The 26124-nt window shown below is 49.4% G+C and overlaps 1 protein-coding gene across 3 annotated transcripts in view; it reads right to left on the bottom strand.

Moving 5' to 3' along the window:
• Positions 1–26124, bottom strand: part of fat3b (FAT atypical cadherin 3b) — a 53231-nt gene that overhangs the window by 25210 nt on the left and 1897 nt on the right. For 2 of the 3 annotated variants that reach the window (XR_015863026.1, XM_088398352.1), the window contains exons 1-32: positions 25416–25778; positions 21165–24107; positions 20922–21056; positions 20649–20850; positions 16075–16193; positions 15038–15236; positions 13470–13531; positions 11659–11973; positions 11087–11297; positions 10267–10338; positions 9280–9416; positions 8937–9212; positions 8656–8866; positions 8340–8554; positions 8115–8273; positions 7844–7965; positions 7593–7775; positions 7403–7517; positions 7071–7337; positions 6631–6981; positions 6341–6514; positions 5706–6236; positions 4664–5028; positions 4333–4486; positions 3817–3924; positions 3566–3749; positions 3209–3429; positions 2542–2994; positions 2286–2420; positions 1866–2211; positions 839–1035; positions 121–274 (exon numbers count right to left, since the gene is read on the bottom strand). Coding sequence is in view for 2 of the 3 variants with exons in the window: in XM_088398352.1 (XP_088254478.1) it covers positions 121–274; positions 839–1035; positions 1866–2211; positions 2286–2420; positions 2542–2994; positions 3209–3429; positions 3566–3749; positions 3817–3924; positions 4333–4486; positions 4664–5028; positions 5706–6236; positions 6341–6514; positions 6631–6981; positions 7071–7337; positions 7403–7517; positions 7593–7775; positions 7844–7965; positions 8115–8273; positions 8340–8554; positions 8656–8866; positions 8937–9212; positions 9280–9416; positions 10267–10338; positions 11087–11297; positions 11659–11973; positions 13470–13531; positions 15038–15236; positions 16075–16193; positions 20649–20850; positions 20922–21056; positions 21165–24086 (9295 nt within the window). In the remaining variant the exon portion in view is untranslated. Of the gene's footprint in view, positions 1–120; positions 275–838; positions 1036–1865; positions 2212–2285; positions 2421–2541; positions 2995–3208; positions 3430–3565; positions 3750–3816; positions 3925–4332; positions 4487–4663; positions 5029–5705; positions 6237–6340; positions 6515–6630; positions 6982–7070; positions 7338–7402; positions 7518–7592; positions 7776–7843; positions 7966–8114; positions 8274–8339; positions 8555–8655; positions 8867–8936; positions 9213–9279; positions 9417–10266; positions 10339–11086; positions 11298–11658; positions 11974–13469; positions 13532–15037; positions 15237–16074; positions 16194–20648; positions 20851–20921; positions 21057–21164; positions 24108–25415; positions 25779–26124 lie in introns of those variants that run through there. The other variant, XM_088398353.1, reaches the window with a different exon arrangement.

The following is a 26124-nucleotide window of genomic DNA, read 5'->3' as shown; positions in this document are numbered from 1 at the left end:
CTTTGAAAACATCACAGACAATTTTGAGTACACCGAACTTAACTTACTACTTTTTATCCCACAAATGGTTTCAAACTTTTGATACAACCAACAGAACATTTGTTATGGAGACAAAGCTACCAGTGTTGGCGTCCATGTAGAAGTCTTCCACGCCAATGCCAAAGAGCGAGTACTGGATCTCGGCGCTGGAGCCCGAGTCGATGTCGGACGCGCCCACCGTCAGCACGCCCGTGTTGGCCGCCACGTCCTCCAGAAATGAGGCGCTGTACACTGCCTGCCGTTCACACACACACGCACACACACGCACATCCATTATCCCAGCTGACAGAAGCTAACCCAACAAGGTTAAATGCTCTCCATCGACCACATCCCAAAATGGCCTCCGCGATGCCCCACCCCACCCCACCACCACACAGACACGCAATCAATCTCAGGCCTTTTATGCATTGTAAACATATCAAGTGGCTGAGTTGACAAAGTTTGTAACGAAAATTAAAGCACTCAAGATTGTAAGTAAGGAGGAGAGACAGCAAATGCCAGAGCAGCAAAACATCCCCTGTCTGTAATGAGGCACATTGTTTACATAAATAAATGTCTTTTGGAGCATAAATTGCCCCAGAGGAAGATTTGCATTATGGGGGAAATGCCTGGGGGTGAGAACTGATTAAATATCAAATGAATAGGAAACTAGAATGGTGCTCAGTGGAGCGTCAACCTCCGCCAAGGTCTTTCTATCCCAGTTTGGAAAAGCACAAACTCAATCATGCAGTGCGAGGGAAGAAAAGATTGAACATTGAACAGCGGTTATGGGTCGGCATTTTGGCGCCACCTCACCTACCTGATTGCAGACGGGGCTGTTGTCGTTGGCGTCCATGACGGTGACCTCCACGGCGGCGCGGGCCACGTAGAGGCCGTCGCTGGCCGTCACGTTGAGCAGGTAGCGGTCCTGACGCTCGCGATCCAGCAGCCCGCTCACGTACACCTTCCACTCGCCTTGCACCAGCGCCAGACCGAACACGCCGCCCACGTTACCGCCTGATGCACACACCAACACAACAACTGACCATTTTTGTCAGGTCTTAAAGGGGAACTCAAGTAAAAACATTTCTTCACGATCATATATTGTATGTGCCCGACTAGTCTAAACACGGCATTTGGATTAATCACAGTAACGACCAATCACGGTTCACCTGTTTTCTGGGTTTGGCCATGTGCAACGATAACGCAACGCCTTCAACGTAGCTAACGTACGATTTTTGAGTACGGGTCTCTGACCTTAAGTTTTGTTGTAGACATCAGAGACTAGGCGTCGGAATTCAAAAAGGTCCAGACTGTGTCACCGTGGAGACAAGGCGTACACGGCATTTGGGCGTGTGACCTTTGATTATAGCGCCTCCATTAGGCCAGCGAGTGCGCTAAATGGCAGGATATCAAGGCGGCGCGACGCCGCCCTTCATCCGGAATACAAAACACGTCCCGCCATGAATAACAAGTCTCACAAGACTGGCGCGGCCACATCGTCTTGATCCCAGGAAGGGTTTTAAACTCACTTCTCCTAATCCGAATGAATCCATCTCGCTACGGCATAATAATCAGGTATACAAGAAATGAACGCCAAGTCTAATGAGCAAACTAGAAAATGCTAGACGGCTACAAATGAGGACAAATGAGAAGAATGGAAGCACTTGAAAGCTTTTTGTATGATTGATTTTCACCACAAAGCAAATAGAAATTGTATGAATTGGATATACGTGAAGACACTTAAGTAGTAAAGCAAAACATCCTAATAGGAAAAATGCTGATGTTGTTTGCAACATTTTATTATGTCATGAATCTCACCAAAGTGTGAAAAGTTTGCAGCTCACCTGTGATGTAAAAGCTGACCATGCGGTTCTGGTCTGTCCCGTCATCATCGCTGGTCTTGAGCACGGCCACCACCTCGCCGGGCGGGTCGCTTTCCTTGACGGCACCGCGGTACCGCTCCCGCTGGAAGCGCGGCGGATTGTCGTTGACGTCCGACACGGCCACCGTGACGGTGGCGCCGGACCACAGCGAGCGCGACTCGCCCAGGTCGGACGCCAGCACGCGGAAGCTGTAGCTGGAGCGCATCTCGTGGTCCATGTCGGCGGCAGTAGTGAGCCAGCCCGTCTTGCTGTCGATGGAGAAGGCGGACTTGACGCCCGACGACACCTCTTCCAGGCTGTACGTCACCTGCGGGAACATTGACATGCATAAAGTGCAACCTCGATTTTATCTATTACAGCCGTCACACGTCGGTGACCCACCTGACCGTTGGAGCCCCAGTCAGGGTCCAGCGCTCGCACTTGGACCACCCTGGTGCCGACCGGCATGCCCTCCATCACTGTGGCCACGTACGTGTCTGTCTCGAAGGTCGGCTCGTTGTCATTCACGTCCATTACCTGCCCCGGTGCACAGAAGTTTTCTTTTTTTCCTGGTTGTAATCCTTTTGGCTGTGACTTTGCTATACCTCCATTTTGTTACAACATGAAAAATCCGTTATCCAGTGTTCTCACCACCGACCTTGACTTCCACGTCCACGCTGACGATGGCCTCGATGAGGTCCCTGCGGGTGGCGGCGGCCACCTTGAAGCGGTAGACGGGCACCAGCTCGTAGTCCATGGGCTTGACCAGGCGAACCAGCCCCGTGTCGGCCTCCACCAGGAAGGTGCCGCCTCGGTTGCTGTCGGCCGTCTCCCCGGCTACGGCGGAGAAGGTGGCGCTCTGGCCCGGGCCCATGTAGACGGAGCCCAGTGCCGTGCCGACCGGCGTGTCCTCGGGGACGGTGAAGGAGTACTGGGGCTGGCTGAAGGACGGGATGAAGGCGGCGGGGGGCACCACGTGGATGAAGGCCGACACCAGCGAGTGTTTGGCTGGCGAGCCGCAGTCGGTGGCTTTGACAAAGAAAGACAGCACCGTCCCCTGGAGGTGGAACACGGAGCTCTTGGTCATCATCCAGCCGCTGTCCGACTCCACCTGGTAACAAAGGACTTCGATTGCTCCAGTGAACAAGGTATGTATATATGTCACTTCCTGTTTTCATTCTGTTGCCATTGGCTCGACAGGTCACTCAATCATTATTTGCTGACATAATGAACTAAAGTGTAGTGTTAAGAGATGGAAATCATTAGGTGCTTGTGACATCATCCACATGAATAACTGTGTACATTAGCTGCTAATTGGGGCTGACCTCCAGGACGTCAACCAGGGACAAGCGCGCTTCGCTGTAGAGCGAGTAGACGATCCTGCCGTTGGCGCCGGCATCGGGGTCGCTGGCCTGGATCTGCGTGACCAGGGAGCCTTTGCCCACGTCGGCCTTGATGCTCATGCGGTACTCCACCGCCCGGAAGCGTGGCGCGTTGTCGTTCTCATCCGCCAGAACCACTCGCACGGTGCAGAACGACGCCCGGCCTGGAACGCAATATACAGACCGATGACACGTACGCTCATGCTGCAGTGATAACTCAAATTTATGGAGCTGACACTTGTTGGAACTAAAAGTGGATCATCAGAAAGTTCTGGACACAACGATGGCGGTTGGTGGTACCTCCTCCATCCAGTGCCATGACAGTAAGGAGGATGTCTTTGTTGAGAGGGTCCTCTCTGTCTAGCCTCTGCGCCGTGGTGACGAGTCCGTCGGCGTCCACGGCGAAGCGAGTCTTCCCAAAGTCGTTGATGAAGGAGTAAGTGATCTGGCCGAACAGTCCCGAGTCCTCGTCGGTGGCGCGCACCTGCAAGGCAACACGCAGAGATTGATCAAGTAACACGAAAGCAGATGAAGTCACAACATGAAGGTACCTGGGTGACCTTTGACCCGGGCGGTGCATTCTCTGGGACTTCTGCCAGATAGAACCTCTGACTGAACACCGGACTGTACAGGTTGGCTCCCAGCACGTAGACCACCACCTGTGCAACGCCGGCAGGTTTGGCAAAATGCTGAGCATGTATTGATGCGGATGCTAACTGCTATATCAATATGTCAGTTGGCTTTATCATGCTATATAATATGACTATATAATATCTGTGCTGGACATTTTCCACTTTTTTTTGGGAGGGTGGGGCGATCGCTGCAGTGGAGCACCGTTGTGGCCCTCGTTGCGATTCGCGACGTGTTCCCGCTTAATATAAGCGATTACAAAACAGCTGACGGAGTAAAAACTACGAGACGCAGCGTTCCACTCGGTAGCCGCTCTCATCAGTAAATCCGACGTGACGCGAACACACATTAACCTCGGAGGACTGGGGCCGAGCCGCTCGTCAGACGCCGGGCGTGGACTAATTGAGGGAACGAGCGGGTCGGGATGGCGGCGTCACCTGAGCCGTGTTGGTGAAGACGCCGTCAGACACGGAGACGTTGAGATGATACGACAGCTTCATGCCTTGTCGCCTCTTGTTAGATAGACGCAGAATGCCGCTCTCCGCCTCCATGGAGAATGTCATGCGCTCGTTACCAGACAGGATGCTGTACCTGGGGAAAAGATGGCGAGTCAATAACTTTCACTTGATAATTGCACTACAAAGATCACTAAAACTCGGGCCACAGACAATCGATTTTCAAGGGAGGAAGTTTCTTTTTTGAAGATTTTTTTTTCTTGGCCTCCATTCATTTGAAAAGGGGTGTATTGACTTTTTTCTACCAACTGACCTGAGCCTTTGAGTGTCGCCCATGTCGGCGTCCGAGGCCTGAACGCAGGTGACAAAGTGTCCCGGCGGCGCCAGCTGGCTGACGAAGGCCTCGTAGAGCGTCTGGCTGAAGTCGGGCGGGTTGTCGTTGGTGTCGGCCACGCCCACCGTGACGCTGACGTCGCTGCTGAGCGCCGGCTCGCCGCCGTCCGTCGCGCGCACCACAAAGTTGAAGCGTGGCTTGCGCTCGTAGTCCAGCAGCCGCGCCGTCAGCAGCAGGCCGCTGTCGCGCTCCACGTGGAAGTAGTCACTGCTGTTGTGGATGTCCGACACCATCTCGTAGCTCACCCTGGAGTTCTTGTCCGAGTCTTGATCCTGAGCAGACACCTGGGACCATCCACAGACCACGGTTTTGATCAGCAAAATGTAAAACGATGAAAAAACACTCAACTCTACTGAGTCAACTCCACAAGGTTAGAAATCACCCAGACATCGTCAAGTGTGATGAAGGTGCTGCCCCGACGAGATTTATCGGCACCAACTACAAGTGGACTGGCAGAAATGTATAGCTGCAATAACTCTGGGCCTGATCTCCCAAAAAAATCAATGTCGTTCTTGATAGATCAGGAAAGACAAAGCAGATTTTTAGTGGGTGGAAGAAATGCTCAATTGAGCAAATACTCTCTGTGACAACAAGAGTAATAATGAGCTTTCTGGTTGATGATTTATGACGTGGTCCGTTATAATTACATCGTCTCTGTGAGTCCAGACAGTTTAATTACACCTCGCCTTGAGTAAATGTTTCCACAGTGGGCTCTATTATTCGGCAAAGGTCAGATGCTTTCTCAGGGAAATTCGGGGGAAATTTGCACTGCTTTGGAATAACGCGCTAACTAAATCATCCAAGCTCAAAATCAATAGACCGATATTTTTGGGCCGGTATAAAGTCGTAAATATTTGAGATGAAATTTCTGTTGGGGAAATAATTCACAAGATCAAACTTCTTCCAAGATGAAAAAACTCATGGCATCACTATTTTTGCTTCCATGTTGAAAATTGTGCACCTGCAGGACACTGGTTCCGATCATGGCGTTCTCAGGCAGCACGGCCGAGTACGCCGGCTTCTGGAAGACAGGCGCGTTGTCGTTGACGTCCTGCACCACCACGTCCACGTCCACCTCGGACCTGGCGCCCGTCAGCGTGTCGGTGGCCCTGACCGTGAGGCGGTAGTACGGCGCCGTCTCGTAGTCCAGCGGGTACAGCACGCTGACGGCGCCCGTGTCGAAGCCGATGTCGAACTGCCGCGTCGGGTCGCCGCCGGCCAAGGTGAAAACGATGGGCTGCCCCGTTGGGCTGCTGGCGATGATGCTCAGCAGCGAAGTGGACACGGCCACGTCCTCGGGCACGGTGACGCCGTAAAAGGGCTTGTCGAAGAGCGGCATGGCTCGGTTCAGCACGCTAACAGGAAGCTCCACCTCACTGGACAAAGGGGGGGCGCCGCCGTCCGACGCCACCACCGCCACCTTGAACTCGGCGTTAGACAGGTCGGCCTCGAAGGCTCGCGTCAATGTCAGCTCACCCGTCACTGGGTTCATCTGTAGGGTAAAAGATGTTATGGGAACTGAAGTCCTGCTTAAATTTTTTTTTTCTATTTGTATCAGGGCTTGGTTTGCACGACTGTGCTGCATTGCATTGTTACCTGAAAGTTCCTGTGTGGCTCCTTCAGGCGGTAGGTCACCTGAGCATTCACGCCCAAGTCTCGGTCGGTGGCCGTCACCGTGAAAATGGACGAGCCGGGTTCCGCTTCCACCCGCACTGTAGCATAGTATGGGAGGTTGACAAACTCGGGGGCGTTATCGTTGTCGTCCTCAACCTGGAAGCAGTGGAAGACTTGTGGAAAAAAACCCAAAATGGCCGCTTCAAATTAAAATGACTGACTTTCTCTTATTGAGACTTGATTTTGCGGGTTTGCTGAGATGTTATTCTTACCTGCACTCTGACTGTGACTCTGGCCACCTTCAGCACTTCCTCCTCTCTGCGGACCTCCACCACCAGCTCGTAGCTGTCCCGCTCCTCGCGGTCAAAGGGGACGCCGACAGTAAGCAAGGCCCCGCAGGTGGGCCTCACGGCGAAGAGCCCGCCGGGGTTGAGCAGTGTGAATCTCAGAGGCTCGTTGAGGCGCTGGCCGACGGCGTTGACCACGGCCAGGACGCCGGCGTTGCGGGTGTTCTCTCGTACCGTGGCGGTGTAAAAGGGGACGGCGAAGGAGAGGCCGCTGTTGACGGTTTGGCGGATGAGCACTGTGACCAACGCCGCACTGGAGAAACGACCGTCCCAAACCTGCAGCGCGGAAACACGGACGAGCGGAGCGTGTTCGCGGCCATTTTGTAGCTATTAGCTTGCGCCTAATGAAGCGTCGATTGGCCGACCTTCACGTTGAATCGATAACGGTCATTGCTGAGGTTCTGATTGATGACCGTTACCACGCCGCTGCCCCGCTCCACTGAGAAGTGCTCCATGTTGCGGTCCACCAGCGAGTAGACAAGTTGGGGAGTCTTGCGCTCAGGGTCCAAGCTTACGTCCGGATCGAAGGCTTCCACGCGGAGAACCTCCACTCCGGGGTAGGTGGGCAGCAGGAGGATGCTCTCGTAAATGTCCTGAGAGAATCTGGGCGGCGAGTCGTTGATGTTGATCACCTGAAATTCACACAACAGTGAGTGAAGATGTTGAAGGCAAAGAAGTACACAGAAGGGCCACTCACTTTGATAAGCACCTCAGCAGGGCGCTCGGCACTTTGCGGTGGCTGTCCACTGTCTCTGACGTGAACCCTGAAGACAAACTCGGGGAAGGTCTCATAATCCACACTGGCAATGGTCCTTAAAAAAAGAAAAAAGATTCTTGAGACTTTTTTTTTTTAAACTGGCTTCCTTGTCCAAAAACTCGGCACCTACCGGATGGATCCGGTCCCAGGGTCCACGCTGAAGAACATGCGAGCAGTCTCGTCTATGATCTGGAACACCAGCAGGGCGTTGTGATTGCGGTCGGCGTCTGTCGCCCGGATGACTAGCGGGTTGCCGTCGTCCCCCAGGACCACGCTGTTGACCGGCGCCGCCTCGCTGATGGCCCCCGCGTACCTGTCGCAGAAGGTCCGACAGCGAGATTAGGACTTCCGCTCTCCAATATGCCCGAAGGGTTTTGAGACCTTAATTGCTGGAAGACGGGCGCATTGTCGTTGACGTCGCCCACTTGAACCACAACTGCGGCAGTGGCCTCTGTGCCCGCCATGCTGGAGGCGCGAACCATCAGGGAGTAGGAGGCCATTTTCTGACCAAAACAAAGACCAAGCAAAGATTACATACCAACAAAAGAAAATCCATATTTTTTCCTCTGAATTTCCAATATAATTTTGAGAAGGCTAACCCACAAAATGGCATACGCACTTCATCAAAGGAGTCCACAAAATAAGAACTGACCTCAAAGTCGAAGCGTTTGCGCGTGCTGATGACACCCGTGTGGTGATTAATGAAGAAGCACCTTTCCTCGTTGCCCCTGGTGATGTCATAAACAAGTGCCGAGCGGCTCAAGGCGCTAACGGTGGTCACGTAAGCTCCGGCCGTGCTGTTTTCCATGATCTGCAACGACAACAGATCTCAATAGGTTATCATTTTGCGGGTCTCCCACATCCCACCGTGCGTTACCTCGGCCTGGTACTCATTTTGGGAGAATTTGGGTCTGGATAAGTCGGACAGCGTCAAAGATATACGGGCGGAAGCGGTGGCCATTAGACGTGGAAATCCGCCGTCAGTGACTCTTATGGTGAGTGTGTAAAAGCCCACAGAAGTGATGTCCACGTCCTTGGCGATGAAGATGAGGCCTGTGTTGTTATTGATGCCGAATACGCCGCCCGTATTGCCTAAGGAATCAAACACGTATACAATCGTGTATACTACACAATACTTTGTATACTACACAGCGAGATGAAAACCAAAAAGGCAAACTGAAACTAATCCCAACCTGCTTGTATGGTAAAGGTGAGTTGCCCATTAACGCCATTGTCCTTGTCCAGCGCTGTGACTTGCAAGACCGATGTGCCGACGGGGGAAGATTCAAAAGCGACAGCATCGTAAACCGTGCTGGTGAAGTAAGGGACGTTGTCGTTGGCATCCTCCACCGCCACCAGGATTCGAGCCAGGTCCCGGTTGAATGGTAACTCCTGGTCTTTGACCTGAAGCAGACCACAAGGTATGATAAACAAGATCAAATCAGGGAGGCTAACACTGATGCTAGGAGCCCACCATGACAGTGAGGATGTGCTGCGTCCGGGCCTCGTAATCCAGCTGGTCGGCCGTGAAGAGCGCCCCCGTGCTCGGGTTGAGCCGGAATAAGCGCATGCTAGCCAGGTCCACGCTGCCATAGATGGAGAAGCTGAGACGGCTGCGCTCGTCCATGTCGGACGCACGAAGGCGCAGCAGCTCCGTGTCCACCGCCACGTCCTCGGAAACGCTGACGTCGTAGGCCGGTTGCGAGAACGCTGGAGGGTTGTCGTTGCTGTCCTGGACCCGGATGAATACCTGAAGCGGCACATGTTCTAAAATAAATAAATTCCACCCCGCCATGCAGGTTCCCTTCAGTGTGTACCTGTGTGGTGGCAACATTGGTACCATCTGTCACCTGCACCGTCATGTTGTAGAAGGCCTGCACTTCGGCGTCCAGCGGCTTGGCCACCACCAGGGTGGCCACGCCCACTTGGAGGTCAAACTGCATGTCGAAACTACCTGCGCACAAACACATGTAAGCATGTTAGCATTCGCGTCTCGACCTCACCGTGCAATTATTGTGGCCATCTGGGCCCGGCAGTCGAGCGCAGTAAAGTGAAGTGAAACGCGACAACGTGCCGCCCGGCAGCCGTTAGCGACCTCGCCAACATCTGCCTTATCGCTCGCCGAACACCGGCCACCTCGCGGCCTAGGCCAGCGTACAGTTTATAGGCGTCATGTTTGATTAAAGTCACACAGAGAGAGCGAGAGACAGAATTGATGTAGCTTAGCTATTCAAGGCCATCCTCGCTCTCATCCCCGCACATATCTGAGGGCTCGGGCTTCACGCGCAAGCACATGAATACTGATGCCTACTGCAGTGATTGGCTTACTTTTTTTATTTTTTTTGGTGGAGGGGGTCTTTGTTGTTGCTTCCTCCCTCAGGAGAAGATGGTCAATACTACACTCGGGGGTTGGCTGTCTGGGAGTATTACCGAAAAGAGATATCTTCAAAGAAGCGTTTTGCCGCACACCACAAATGTGAGGTGATTGTCAGAATGAGCCGAGCTGACTTCATGCAACACCGATGCGAAGCGATTACAATATTTTGTCATTCAGTGATTTAAAAAATTCAGTTTGATTCTATCCGTCTTGGAGTTTGAGTGAGTTCCACCTGTTTGAGCATGGGAGTCATTTCCATTAATGGATTGAAAAGGAAAACACATTTTGAGATATTTTTCTTCATGATTTGATTCCGAATAGAACATCTCGGAATTGTATCATATTTTCTGCTATTCGCTGCCCCAAATGAAATCAACTCATACTCCCAAGGTTTGGGCTGAATGTACCAAATTCTTTTTCACCTTACCTGTGTCAAGCGAGCAGTTCCTTCCACACGCGTTCTGAGGAATGTAGAACATTTCTCTGGCCACGCGTCCTCCTGCACATAGAGAATTAAAAAGAAATGAAAAGACAAAATTATTTGGACGCCTATAGGAAGTGAAATGGGGGGGTAGGCAAAGTATGGCACGTGGGTCACTTGTGGTGCACCGCAATGTTTAATTAGGCCCACCAAAGATTTGCATTACCAAGAGTCTCGAAGTATTTGTTGCCCTGATTGAGCTGTTTTCTTCTCCCCTAAAAGTGTTTGTTGAGATGCATTTATTGATTTCTCTACCAAGACATAATATTCAAACCCTGATTTGTACCCCGGGAAGAAAATAATTTAGTCCCAAATCAGTTGCCACAAATTTAGCCGCATCTAATTGTACAAAATGGCGAAATAATTTTGTCTCGCTATACAATGTCATTCGACACCAGTTGGGTCTGATAAGTTCTACTCAAATTGTGGCCCCTGAAGCGTGAAAGATGCAAATGACAATTACGATGTTTTCTCTGTGCCAGAGTAGTATTAATCAACTCCTTTTTAATTAACGCGTCGGCATGGTGTTGATTATTTTGAACAACAGCGGCAGTGGTAGAGAACAAACCAGTGCAGTGAAAGGTCATCAAAATCAATTACATGCTGTCGCTGCGCAGATAGAACAAATAAATAAAATTGAACTCAGTGTGCGCGCCCGCCCATGTAAAAATAGAAGGCGCTATCGATGCTGACAGACTGCAACCCGATGACGCTTTCGCAAAAAGTGGTCAGGGTATTTTCCATCGATGTTTCCAAGTGGCCTCACCCACGATGTTGAACCAAACGGGGGTGTTGGATTGGCCCACGGCGACCACTCCCACCGGTTGAGCCACGGCGGCCGTCTCGGGTACGGAGAAGTTGTAGCAGCGCTGGGTGAACAGCAGGGGCAGCGGCGAGGGCGCAGGCCGGCTAATCCACTCCACGTGAAGCTTAACCGTGGACCACAGCGGGGGGTCGCCGCCGTCCTCCGCTTTGATCTGACAGACGAAATGATGTCATCGAAGCGAATTCTACAGCAATGAACTTCGTCTTGTACGCCTTCAGATACAGACTCGGCATGACCAATCAGAAAAGACAAAGCGTATGTATGCAGTAAAGTGGTGTAAAAAGAATAAAAGTGACTCCTTTTGTACGATATTTGTTTTTAAATGAAGGCCCCTGAACAAGCTTTTCGTCAGCGTGATTGAATGCAAGCAAACCGAAATAAAAAAGCAATTCCATCTGCGGGTTATCAAATTCATCTTTGCCGACCGACTCATAAAAATGCATTGGGATGATAAAACGTGGATTGAAGCCTGAGGAAAATTTGCCCAAAAAAGCAACCCGAGTTTGACCTACCGTGAGGACGTGATAGGTGCCGGCCGCCACCGCCTTCTTGGACACCACCATGGCGGTGCGCGGGTCCACGTTGAAAGTCTCGTCACGGTTACCGTCCACGATGCTGTAGCTGACGTTGGCGTTGGCGCCCAGGTCACGGTCGTGCGCGAAGACCCGGTAGACGGGCTCGCCGCGCCGATTGCGGTCGCGCTCGGGCAGGCGGATGCGGTAGGTGACCTCCGGGAAGACGGGCGGGTTGTCGTTCTCGTCCTCCACGTGGACCATGACCCACACGGTGGACTGGCGGGTGGTCACCGGCCCGTCGATGACCGTCACCTAGGAAACGGACACGGTTGTGTGTGCGGAATGTTTTTGTGTGCTTTAAGCAGATGCACGTCGGCGGCGGTGAGGAGTGAAGCTCATGGGAAATCTCTTTGTATTAGCGAGGCCTGTGGTGGAGGCAAAGGTCTCATCACAACATCGATTGGATCACATCACGAGTGCGAGCTGCCTGACTGCTGACTGGACTCTTGATTACACTCTCTCGCGGGCACACACCAACCACGGCAGCTCTTAGATGGAGAGCCCATTTCCGACTGTCTATTTACATCCACTTTCAAGTGAGCATGCAGAGTTTGAAGGAAGACGGCGCTCAAAGGAAGAAAATGTCTTTTGAAGGACCTCTGGCCAAAATACTAAGCTCAATATGTCTGCTTCAAACCAAAATGATGTTTGTCCATTAGGACAATATGTAATTTGTTGATACTTTTGGTGAGTCTACTCATTATATTCAAGGCTACCAAAATTCATGTTCTCAAATTAAACTGCTTCAAGGATGGAATTTTCAATTTTTAAAGGAATTTGATGGCGAGATTTCAAACTTTACCATCATACTCTACACTGCATTCTTCCCCAGACTTCAGAAATGTTTTTGGGCTTCTTGAGACTTTTTGGGTTCGTATGCCTACCAGATTTTGTGTTCCTCTGGGAAATTAGCCGCAGGGACAGAATTTTTTTTGACTGTTGGGTGTTTGATGAGGAGTCATTGAACTTTACCGCCATGTTCCACAGACTCCCCGAGTTACTTGGGTATAGATTCTCTTTTTTTTTTTAATGTCGAAACGTCTGATGGCTATGACGACCAGATTTTATGTGGCAAAAGTGAAACGGACGCCATGGGCTAGATTTGGAAAACACTCCTTGGTGTCCTAATGATCTAAAGTTGCATTTGCAAAAGTGGATTTATTGCTCCAGCTCTTCTATTGGCTCTCATTAAATTGGCTACCTAATGAAGTGAGCATCTATGTTGTTATTGTCTTCCCCGGTGTCCTCTCACCGTGCGCGCTGAGGCTGAGATATCATTCGGCGACAGATAAACATCTCGGCGGGGGTCACTCGGGGGGTTTATTTCATTTCATAGTGGCGGTTAATACGTTGCGTGAAAAGTCTTAGCAAGGATAAACTTTTTTCCTTGTGAAGCAGCGACACCGTGATTATCCGCTTCATCTGCATGCAGCGCGGGCAGCGCGAATGCTAATCGCGACGCTATCTGGACGCCCAGTGTCTGCGCTTATCTAACACTCACACACAAACACACACAAAGTCCTCGCCGGCCCGAGCCAAGGAGATAACCAATGATGAACGATTACATTGAAGAAATCCCCACGCCCGGGTCCCAACCTGCAGACATTCATCAGCGTCTGAGGGGGCCTGGAGGGGCTTGGCGTCTGGCTCGTCCTCCAGCCGGTGTGCTGCGTTAGCGGCGTGACAGGTGGCGACTAAAGATAAACAAATCGGAGGGCCCCCGAGTCCCCGCGCCGGTCGTACGTTACCTCCAGGAAGTGTTCCGACTGCTGCTCTCGGTCCAGCTTCCTCGACGTCGTGGTGATCAAGCCTGGAAGGACGCAAGAGAGTCATTATAATACTTTGTCATCGTTCACAAATTTTCCAAGACATCTTTTTTATGGTTTTACAGGAATCCAAATTCAGAAATTTCCAAGCTGGGCAGCATTGAGGCGACTCGCCAATACTAATTTCTGTTAGTCCATCCATGATGTTTTCACACCTAGTCACACACAACAGTATATCTTCACAGAACTTAAAAAAATGTGTATGGCGGACAAGCAGCAGAGACCAGAAGTCAAACACGTGCAATTTTTTTTTTTATGCATGTTCACTTCACATTTAAACCAGTGCTCTCTATTAAATATGAAATACATTCTAATAAGAAAAGGCAGCCTTTATTGGGGCTGCTGGTTTCTTAATACAGATTGGCTATTAAATGCATAATTATATTTATATTTATTACACTCAAGAGCAGTAAAATCGCAGCAGTACGAGGACCAGCATTAACATTCTAGAGGTGCGCCGTACGGACGGATGTATAAGATTTACTTCCTAATCCTCCTCAAAAATCTCATCAAGTCTTCCTCTGGCCCACGTTGAACCCTGCTTCACTTTTAGACACTTAGTAGTGTCTGTGTTCATGAATATGCATAAAAACATGTCAATAATTAATACATGCAAGCAAAAAAAGCACATAATCGTGAAAGCCAATTCATTTACTTGATGGCAGCGGAATTAACGCACAAGTGTGTGTGCGTTATGAGGTGGAACGTGCATGTTTTAGTCACACACGTGCCCTCATATGGAAGCGTCACCTTGAGAGGATCCTCTCACTCGAGCATTTGCACACCAATTTTTTGTATCCCGATTGACACTCAGGATTGTAATATATAAACAAGTGTACGAGTCATTGTGATACATCCCGCGAAGTGTCCACAAAAAAAAAAAAAAAAATCTTGCACAGCCAGGGAGGACAAACATGGTAGGTTTTTTTTCCCTAGTCTTGGACCTTGTGTCAACACTCATCTCTTGTGTTTACTTCCCTGCCGAGGAAGAAAACGAAGAGGAGGATGAGTGGGAGTGGGAGGTGGGTGGGTGGGTGGGGGTGGGGGGGTTAAGTGGTTTTTGGGGTTGAGGTGGTGGTGGTCTGGGGGAGTTGTCAGTGCACCTAAAGCAGAGAGCGGTGCTTCAATCTTGTGTTGCGCATGGCTACGCGCACGCACGCGCACGCACACCAAACAAATCAAAGCGTTGGGGTCGAACGGGACACATCAATCAGTTCCGCGTGGGACTACGGAAAGTTGCAGGAGTCCTGACACACACAAAAGTCCCGTCGCAATGTGATAACACGCCTATCGTATCATTCCGCCGCTTTAATAGGATCCTGGTGGGGAGGCGGCGCCGGATGCGGTAAAAGTCCATTTATCAGGAGACGGGGACGTCAATGAGCAAGAGATAACAACAACAGCAACACAGGAGGGCTCAGAAAGGTGCAACCTCCTTTGGCCCACCAGACTTCCTTTTACGCCTAAAACCCGACATGTGAATGACTGACCTGTTTTGGGGTTGATGTAGAAGAAATTCTGCGGGTTGCCGGCGGTGATGCGGTAGCTGAGGCGGCTGGGCGTGGAGCTGAGGTCGGGGTCCTGCGCCTGGATGCGGATGACCGACACGTCCCTGGGCGAGTTCTCCATCACCGACGGGTGGTAGATGGGGTCCGAGGTGAGCGGCGCGTTGTCGTTCACGTCCTCCACCTGAGCAGAGGACAAATGTGATCATTTTATTAGGTACGCCTGCACACTTTCTATCTAGTTTATGAATCTCTCAACTGAGCATGTGTATGCTTTATGTCGCACCCCACAATGCATTGCGAATGTCAGCTTCGGCATGCACGTGTGCGGAATATTTACGAGCGAGGGCCGCGAGCGACACACCACCGGAACGCTTGAGCGGGTAATTGAGGAGCACCTGTGTCTGATTAAACTTGCTGTTCCGGGGTGTGTGTGTGTGTGTGCGACCAATCACGACCCAAAGGCACAACAACAACGGTGCCATTCTGCAAAGTCTCTCAAATGTGTCATGTTTGCGCTCGATGCTGAGGCAGATCAATCAAGTGTATTTACACTCTGCAAAGTATGATATTGACAGAGTTCTGGATAAAGCTACGTCATACGGGGCCATCAAAAAATCAACATGGTGGTTCCAGCATAAAACTGGATTATCCATAATCTATGATGTTGTTAGCGTGCGAGTCAAAATATGAACTTTATGCTTGTAAGACAATGCTAGTGGGTGTAAAACAATTGAAAACAAAGTTGATGCTATTGTTGTTAGCTTGTATACTGCATTCTGCATTATATGTTAGCATGAAGCTAACTAGAGTCGAATTCAATGTTTTAGTTCGACAGCAAATTTCCACTGCAAGTCTTTCTTATATTCTTACAAACATTGCAGCTTTGTAGTTGACTTTCACAAGGTGTTTTTGATGAACGCCCTGCTGTTGTAGTGTGGGGAGTGACTATATAATCATACGTCGAGTCCATCCCTGCACTGCAAAAGCTCCAATTGTCATGCAGAGCATGCGCGTCCTACCTGGATGAAGACCTCGACGGAAGCCGACAGCGGCGTGACCCCTCGGTCTGTGGCGTACACCGTCAGCCAATAGGAGTCTTCGCTCTCGCAGTCCAGGATGCCTGCTGTGTAAATCACCCCTGCAGGAAGGAAGACGTATTAATATCAGCAGGAACATATAACATTCAGGTGTGTGTGGGGTTGTCACGTAGAAGATTCATTCCCAAAGCGGGAAACAATTTAAGTGTAATTTCCCAGAGGACGTACAGTCATCCTCACAGATCAGCGGCAACAAATTTCTATAGCTGCTGTGACCTTCGCGGCCATTTTGGGGCACCGCTATGGTCACACGAGGCGATTGGGCCAATCGGAGCTCACTCGAGAATAGTAATAGTTATTTGAGAAAATCTGTTAATTATATCAAATAAATATCAAATAAAAAAAAAAAAATCTTTCCTATATGTAATTTAACAGGTGTTATATTTATTTTCCCACAAAACAAATCTTCAACAGTGGTGGCTGCAGTGACACTCACGGCCATTTGCAGGCCGCCACGGTCACCTTCAGCACTTGGGCCAATCACGGCTCGCCCCTCGCTTGCTGCTACTTTTGTGCCAACACCAATAAAGTCGCAAACACACACATACACACACACGCGATGTGTCAGTGGCCTCAAGTCAGACGAGGAGCTGACAGCTCTGCTGCGACCTCTTAATGGACTGCTCTGCTCTGCTCTCCATATCGGACTTTTTGCATTGAACGCGGGCGCTTTGACTGACAGCTTTTGAATAGGCTAATACAGACAAAAGAATTGAGACACGCTTCCTCGGTGGCCTCCACGAAAGAAGTTAACTTTACATTTCCAAAGTGCGTGTGGTCGAAAGCTTCGGCAAAAACAATTTAGATGATTCTTGAAAAAGTTTTTTAAGCCGGGCTGAAGGGGAAGCGCAGAAAATGTCAGTGCACTTCTGTAAAATCCATTGACATCAAATTTTCCTTTTAATTTCCCTGTGAATAATTCATGACTCTTGCATTCACATGCAAGCGGGTGTGTGCCTACGAAGGTGCAAATGAGGATTGTTGAGGTCTAAGTCCAGTTAAATAATCAATAAATCATCAAATGCATACAGACCTTAATTCCGCCTGAATCTTGACTACTTATCGAGAAAATGTACAAAACCTTTACGAGGCCGTTTTTTACAAACTGCATTCAGGGAGGATTTTATTTGGCGAGAAATGGATTTCTAACACAAGTAAATTAATTCAGCACAAAATGCAATTATTAAAATTGACTCCCATAGTTATGTATCTTTCTACATAAATATTCATCATTTCAAATAGAAAGAGATTCACGTCGACGATATGGTGGGCCAACGTTCACTCTTCAACAATCAAACAGCTAGTATAGGAAATAACTTCTGACCCCAACTCCTCCGAAAAAAACGAATTTACGAACGGAAAAGGATGAATATGCGGAGCTCGTGTCCTGTGCGTTCTTGGCGAGAAGACGTGTGTTCGGGGTACGGACGCCTTGTTCAAAGAGTGTTTTTGTCTGCGGTAGCGAGGCGCTCTTGTGAGCTCGTCCTTGACTTTGTCCCTTTCAGAGTGCATCTCGTTTCTGTCGAGAGAGCGCGAGAAGAGGTGGCGGAGAAGGGAGGTGGGTTGAGGAGGGGGGTGGGGTGGCAAGAAATCCGCGCAAACCAGACTTTCTTCAAAAAGCTCTTTGAACTAGTGGAGGAGCACCCTGCCGATTTCACACAAATGTGACTTGACAGCCTTCATTTTCAGGCGCAAACAACACGCTTCACAACAAACCGAGCTGTTGCCACACGTATTTTTATTTATTTTTTTATCCCCTCGCAACACGTCTTATCCGTCACGCGTCACATTTCCCGAGTAGATGCACCGCGACCAATCTCGGAGCACATTAAAACGGCTCACTAATGCGAAGGGCGCAACAGATGATGTGAATACCAATGTTCTCGCCGCGCAGCGGTTTAACAGCGGCGAGGATGTGGCTCATTGCCGATAGACGGGAGGAAGATCTTTGTTGCGTACGCATGACTCATTTCGAAGGGAACGATAAGGCCGGCCGTTCATGCGAGTGAGGGGCGGGGTGCAAATACTCGGAGAAATTGCCTTGACGTGAGCAGATGTTGAGGAGGAAGAGAGGGAAGCGATGTTTGATTTAAGTTCACACGGAAAAAAACGAAACGGCATGAAAAACAACCACTAGAGGGCTCATACGGCTTCGTAAACAAACGCAGCTCAGTCTCTGGCTATTTCCGAATTATTTAGTTTATTTATTTAATTGGGGTTATGTTAGTTTAGCGTCTGAATTTATTCGAAATGATTTCCTTGTGTCACTGCTGAACGTAAACTTCCACGACACTTTTGGCTCAAAGTTTGCCTCAAACAATAAATAAATAAAGATAGGTCATATTTCTCCAAGGTGTGTTGTCGGACGGTGCCCTGTGCGCTTTGGAGATAAAGTTGGACGACGGCTATGAAACATGGCAAACTGAGTCGTAAAAAAACAAAATAAAAAAAAAAAAGGTCTTATAAGGTATCTTTTTTTTTTCCCCTTGCAGTCCCCTGCAATTTTCGTTCACTATCTGCTTCGAAGGGTTCGGACCTCCCCCGAAATCATCTTGGCCTCACCCCCAGCTAGCTTTGCGCCTGGGTGACTTTGCAATGTTAAGGTACATAACGAAGCCGCGGGTTGTTAGACATTACTGCGGACGATCAGATAGGTGGAAAGCATCTTTAAGTTTGAAAAGCAACTTTAGTCTTCCACCCACTGTACCATGTAATGAGCTTTACAAATGTTTGCGCATTTAAGATATGAACAGGATATAAACCTATGCGGCCATCCTCAGTCATTCGAATCCCTCAACATGTTTGCTTGCTCCAAGGTAGGAAATTAGTCAAAAAAATGCTAATGTTGCATTTTTCAAGTGTAAACTGTATGTTAGCATAACAAGAGGGCAGGGGACCTAGCGAACATGCCGACCGGAGCCAACAGGCCTCGTACGCGTCCTTCAATTGATTGCTCTCTTCTGAGCGGCAAGTCAATACTAATTAGCCTAGTTAAAGGTCAATACGGGCCTTCTGTGAACACCGAAGAGCGCCCAAGACGAGAAGAGCCGCTCGCCGCCCCGCCCACGCTCAATTTTATCAAGCGTCCCGGCGACGACTCTTATCGCTTCACCGACAAGAAGCTCGCTAACGGCCGCTGGTTTTACATGAGGAGACAAAACGATAAATTACGGCGAGCTGGCTATGTATTACTTGATTTTATTTGTTGTTGTGTTGCGGCTTTGTTTGATGGCTGCGCGCTGATCTGCCGCCGCTGCAACAAAGTTCCCCTGCGGGGATAATAAAGTTCTCCTTGACCTTGCACAAGTGTCAAAATGAGAAAGGTGCCAAGTGTATGTTATATAAGTGGTGGGGGGGGGGGGATAAATATAAGTGTATATTACTTTGATTAGCGCAGATACATTTGATTGATTCCAACATATCGCGCAGACACTGTTGTATCTCATCACGGTTCATTTTCAATCATTAATCGTGCAGTGTGCGATTTTTTTGGTGTCATTTATTGTGTTTCGTATTTCACGGGAGACTATACTGTATCGCATCGCGGCTCGTAATGTATCGAATTGAATTATATTACACCGAGCCGAATTTTATGACATTGTTTTTAATCTTAAAGTATTGTATAGCACTAAAGTGTCATTGTAAAGGCATGTCCGAAGCCGTCCCTTGTTGATTGTATCTTATTTTTTGTACATTGTCCCGTGAATCGCATTGTCGCCTACCATATAGCGTTGCGGATCATAACGTAGCCTATCAAATCGAAGCTAGGACAATTCCAGCACAGCCGAATCCTGATATTGCAGGTGTCCCAATATTTGCACATAACAAATACAGACAATGAAATGTGATTTGTTTGCAGCGGGAGCTGACAGAAAAGAAAATGAGCTCTGATAGCAGAGTGCAAGGTTTCTGCACGCTCCACTTCCATGCAAATATGGAATGTGCAGACATGGGTGGCATTTTCAGCAGGCGCTCAATGAGAAGTCCCAGGATTTCATCTAATCCGCATGTGTCGACAGAGGTCATGTACAGCAAATGCCAATGTCGTACGCCGAGCGTGACAGAATCGCACTGGGTGAATACCTTTTGACTTTTTTTTTTTAATTTTCAGATGGGACAGAGTCCCACGGATACAGGAAAGCCTTGATCCGCATTGTGCTTCAGTTGCAGGGCACGGCCTCAGGCTCTGCCAGTGCGGCTGCCATGTTGGCCTCATTAAAATAATGATCTCCTGACACACCACTACCCAGCGACTCAACGTCACATCCTCCACCCTAACAATAAAAAAGTATTGAGACACAGTATGCGTATTATATCCAATTTTCATTTTTTTGTTCATTCAAAAGTTGAAAGTGTTATTATGGAAAAAAAACCTATATTAATGTGATTAACCAATATTCACAAAGAGTGACTGACTAGTTATTTTAGTTCGCGTTCAACATGAAGCAGGTGATCGACAGTCTTATAGCGAGGCACATGACTCGGGGGTGTCAAACCTGTGTCTTCGTCGATGGTGAAGGCGCCCAGGCCGCTGCCGCCTCGGATGGAGTACTTCAGTACGCCGTCCCTCTCCTTGTCGTCGTCCGTGGCGACCACTGACAGCACGCTGGTGCCCGCCCGTGAGTTTTCCTTCACCGAGCCTCTCACGGCAAAGTCGGCAAAGTAGGGCGCGTACAAATTCTCGTTGACGTCCGCCACCTGGAAAACGCTTGACCAGTTAGTAGTGGAAGTAAGGAAGTATATATAAATACTGTACTTGGTCACTGTACCTCAATCTCCATATAGGTCAGGCTGCTGAGCGTGGGCGACCCCTGGTCCTCGGCGACCAAGGTCAGGTTATAAAATGCCTGCTTCTCAAAGTCCAGCTCCTTCCTGATCCTCAGCATGCCACTCACGGCGTCCATCTGTGACAGACACAGGTGTCAGTAAATGCAGACTTGATCAAATGGGAGGAGCTAAGTCTTGGCCATATCTGCATGTGGTAATCAAAGAATAACAAATAGATGACAGACCTCAAAAGTGCCGTTGAAGTCATTGAAGAGGGAGTACCGCACTTGCCCGCCGGACCCGATATCCGGGTCCTTGGCCTGGACCCACATAATGACAGCCCCCGGTGGGAGGTCCTCCAGCACTCGAGTGCTGTAGGTACTCGGGATGAAGGACGGGGCGCAGTCGTTGACATCTTCCACGATTATATTCAGCGTGGTCACTGCCGATCGCCGGTTGCCTCTTTCGGCTTTGTCTCTGGCCTCGATCTTCAGAGTAAACGTCGGGAAGCTCTCCCGGTCCAGGTGGCCGGCCACAAAGACACCACCGGTTTCGCTGTCGATGCCAAACTGAGGGACGCCGCTCAGCAAAAGATAGGACAGCTGCCCGTTCTGACCGGCGTCTTTGTCCAAAGCGGAGATGGTGACCACCTGCCTGCCCAAGGGGGTGTTTTCAGCAACCAGTGCAGTGAACGCATCCTGGGCAAACTCCGGGTCGTTGTCATTGGAATCTTCCACGATGACTGTCAGGAGCCTCCAGTTAGACATCTGGGGGACACCTTGGTCGTAGACGGTGATGTTGAGAAAGTAGCGGTCGGTTCGTTCACGGTCCAGCGGCCGCAGAACGGTCAGCAAGCCGCTCTCCATGCCCACGGTCAAACAGTTCTCTTGGCTGCCATCGGATATGGAAAACAGAAGACGCCCGTTGAAGCCAGTGTCGCCATCTCGTGCCCTCACCTGGAACACGCTGGCTCCGGGGGGAAGGTCCTCCCGGACCAGAATACTCGTAGGCAAGGCCTCGAACTGTGGCGCTTCTTTGTTTACAGAGAAAACATCTGGGCTCCTGTCATCTTGTCTCACTCGAGCCATCGCTGAGGCCTTTGAGAGCATTTTCTCCGCCATCAACTGAGCCACCTGGGTTTCCTTGCAGCTGAGCCCTCGGGGCGATATCGATCCCCTCACGACGGATATGTTCACAAACATGGGCGTGGAGAACATCTCGCCATCTGTGGCAACGACTTTCAAGGTGAACGTTCCACTTTTTAAATTCGCCCCCGCTAATGACCTCTTCAGCGACAAGGCGCCAGATTCTGGATTCAACCTAAAGTAGTTCATCTCGTTTCCAGAGACGACCTCATACTTGACCATCCCGAGTTCGTCCATGTCCACTGCCGACAGGGTGACAATGGTTTGGCTGAGGGGGAAATCCCGGCCGATCATACCTCTGCAGGAGACCCTCTCAAAGACAGGTGGGTTGTCATTTATGTTTATCAAACGGATCGTTACGTTGACTTCGCTCTCCCGTCGGTAGGGCGAACCCCAGTCCGAGGCTCGCACGGCAAACGTATAGATTTCTTCCGAAGACTCAAAGTCCAGGTCTTGCGTGATCCTCAGCTCCCCCGTGTCTGGGTTCACGGAGAAAGGAAGAGACGGCTCGCCGGTAATTGTGTGAGTGATGTAGCCGTTCTCTCCTCTGTCTTCATCCGAGGCTGACACGATGAGAACAACGGTGCCGACAGCCAAGCTTTCATTGATGGAAATGTCATAAAATGGCCGGCTGAACACTGGGGCGTTGTCATTAGCATCCTCCACTGTGATCTGGACCTTTGCTCTCAGCTGACTGACAGCCTCTAACACTTCCATCTCCATGAAAATCTGTGATATCCTTGTGAGCCGCCTTGAGGTCATAATAACGCCGGTCGACGGATTGATATCAAAGTACATTAGTTCTGAGAGGCTGCAGAAGCTGTAATTGACACTCGTGGGAGCCGGGGAGATTCTGAGCACCTCGACAACAGTGCCCGGGGGAGCAATTTCACTCAACATCACTTCATAAACGTCTTTCTCAAAACTCCCCAGCATCGGTTCGGGCTTCGTGACCAACAACTGAAGCAACTGAGTGTTGGAGAATTTCGGAGGGACGCCTCGGTCTTTGGCCTGGAAGGTTAAGTTGCAGCCGTAAGGATATTTGTCCCAGTCGACCTGCCGTGCGGCCCTGACCCAGTATTCGTTTGCAACGAGTGGTGATCGATCAATCACAAATTGTTCAAGCGGGTCACCGTCAATGATGGACACCCACTCTATGTACCCGCTCACCCCCTCGTCGTTATCCTCCACCGCCACTTTGGCAAAGACCGGGTTCTGTTCAGTCCAGGACGGGTCCACGGCGACCGCCCTCAGGATGGGGGCAAATTCATTTATCTGCGTCACGCTCACGACCAGCCGGGCCGTGCTGCTGATGTCATTGCTACCGTAGAGCTTCATCCCTCGGTCCACCACTTGCACCTCCAACTCAAAGCGCTCTTGTTTGTCCATCCTGGGCCGCCCAGTCAGCGTGACCACGCCACTCGTGGGGTGCACGGCAAAGAGGTCCACTTTGCTCTTGAATAAGTAGTAGAACTCGCCGTTAGCGCCAATGTCTGCGTCGGTGGCGGTCACGCGGCCGACGCTGGTGCCCAAAGGAGTGCTCTCGGACACCTCAAACGAATAAGAGGTTGGGGAGAAGAGAGGACGCAGGTCGTTGGTGTCCAAGACATTTATGTAGATGGTGGTCAGTGCCTCCAGGCCTCCTTGGGCAGAAGCCTTTACCGTCAGAGTGTAATTGTCTTGAACTTCTCGATTCAGCATGGCACCGGTGTTTGTTTGTATGCGTAGGAAGCAGAAATCTCCCATCGTAAAGTCCTCCGCCTGAAAGATTCCCTCGCTGTCGCCGGACTCAATGGAGAACTTGATGTCTAATGGTCGGACCAGGACGATGCCCATTTTGACTTGGCTTCCGGCGTAGGTCCTGGCGGCAGAGTTCTCAAAGATGGAGGCATTATAGGCGGGCTGGCTGAAGAGTAGCAGCCCTTGGCCGGCCCTCACCGCCGGCCAGAATGTGAGCAGAAAGCAAATCCGATGGAAAAGAAACGGGAAGCGCATCGTGATTCCCCTCAGATTGGGCTTCATGGCTGTTACATCACCCTCATCCTGCAAGAGGAAAGCATCGCAAAAGAATAAACATCTTACACAGGCTGGGATTTTCACCGCTTGTTAAAATTTTGAAAGTGTGACGGCATATTGAAGTCTGCGCGACGGCGCGTCTCCATTCAAATGCAGCTCGAAGACAAAGAAAAAGGCTTCTTTGAGCAAACCATACATAACATGGAGCAGACACTCTTCCTCTAACCGGTATTTCTCAGACAGAGACCGATAACATTGAGAAGGCCATATCACGGAGAGTGACTTTTTAATTGCTTGTATACAAATCGTTGGGTCTCTGGAGGGCCTGCACTTCCATCTAGTGTGAAATTAAACAACCAAGTAAATCTTTTGTTTGCTGCCTATTTACCACAATGTGCATGTGGGGAAAACCCTTGTGAATTTTAATGCTGCTGGACCCACACTGGCTTTGCCACTAATAACTTGGCAGGCAGGTTGAGTGAAGATCTGCTAATTTCTAGTGATGGATACGGAAGCACTATCAAGTCAAAGTCAAAAGGTAAGCAGCACTGCGGTGTCAGAATGGATTAGTGTTAACTTCTGTAAGGGGCAAACACTCGAACGTTTGGCTAACTCAACATAGGGACGGTCTTTTTGCTTTTGTTGACATGTCCATTGCATGCACCACATGCGTGTGTATCCATGATCCTAATTTAGCTTAATCCATCATATAAATTGTCTGTTACTTGTCATAGTAACAAAAGCCATGCTGAGTCTGCATTGGCCCAGCAGTACATGGGGCAGGGTCAGCATCAAGTGGATCCCGAAATAAAACTGATTTCATCCACCGTTTTAAAAGTGGGTGTTAAGTGTGCTGCAATTCACACTTGCCTAGTCACAACACGAGCGCCTTCTACTTGTGGAAACAGAGCAGTGTGAATGAATGTGCCATTTATCAGAAGTCAAATCTGTTCATTTATATAAACTCAAAGGAGCTCCACGTGATATTTCAGACGAGTCGCAGGCAGAAAAACTGCTTGTGGGGATAGTCGTTGTATAAATTAGCCAAATTATGTCAAGAAAATTCAGAGGGGCACATTCTTAGAAATGCGCAACATAAAATTTACTCGGTTGTTTTAAGTAACACTTACAGAGAACTAACTCATTACATACATGCTATTAAAAAATTAACTTTCCATAATATGCATCTTGTTAAGTCAGAAAAGTTAAAATACAAGATATTGGTCAGACATTTAATGGCGGCAGGGCGTACAATGTTTTTAAATACCCATACAAAGATTGTATCTATGCCTGAGGTAGTCTGTCACTCACAAATCCGTATGGGGTTGTCCTTACCTTTCTTTCGTGGATACACTTAAATGTACATCCATTCTTATCTTCTCTGGGGAGCGAAAAAAGAAATAAAAGTCTTCAAAAGCACTCAGACGAGCACGCTACATCCCGCCAGAAGGCACTCGTCTCGAGAGCCGCAGCCATCCGCGGTCAAAGTAAACGCCAATTGTTCCAGTTTTCACGCACCTGCGTCCTGACGAGCTTCACCTAAAATGGATGTTAATACATCCCGGGTGCTTTTTTATTTAGTGGGGTTCCAACCAGTGATAAAAATACAACTAGAAGGAAGGCTTTGCGCAAGTTTTTTCGAGGGGGACAGACCAGCAGCAATCAGTTCACGCCGCTTGGGGACCGCGGATGACTGGAGAGAGGGAGAGAGGGAGGGAGGGAAGGATGCGCGAGCGAGCGAGAGAGAGAGGAAGCGCCGACATGAGCCGAAAAAAGACGAAGAAACCCGGAAGTGACCATCGTGTTTTATGACCTAAAAAATAAGATTATTTTGCATTACAATATAACTTATATCTCCAAATAATATTAAGACCATCCAAAAAAATACAACAATATACTAGTAAAAGTTGTATATGTGATATACATTATTATAATAATGTAATATTAGAGCTGACTCGTTAAAAAAAATAAAACGGGGGAAGGGAATGTTCCTAAAATGACTTATTAAAACAAAACATGAGCTAGAAAAAAAAAATCAGACGTA

This window comes from Syngnathus floridae, chromosome 15 (assembly GCF_059516105.1).
Source record: "Syngnathus floridae isolate MCC-2025c chromosome 15, RoL_Sflo_1.0, whole genome shotgun sequence".
NCBI lineage: Eukaryota > Metazoa > Chordata > Actinopteri > Syngnathiformes > Syngnathidae > Syngnathus > Syngnathus floridae.
Note: the sequence above shows the minus strand (reverse complement) of the source record. Positions and strands in the feature narration are given on the sequence as shown.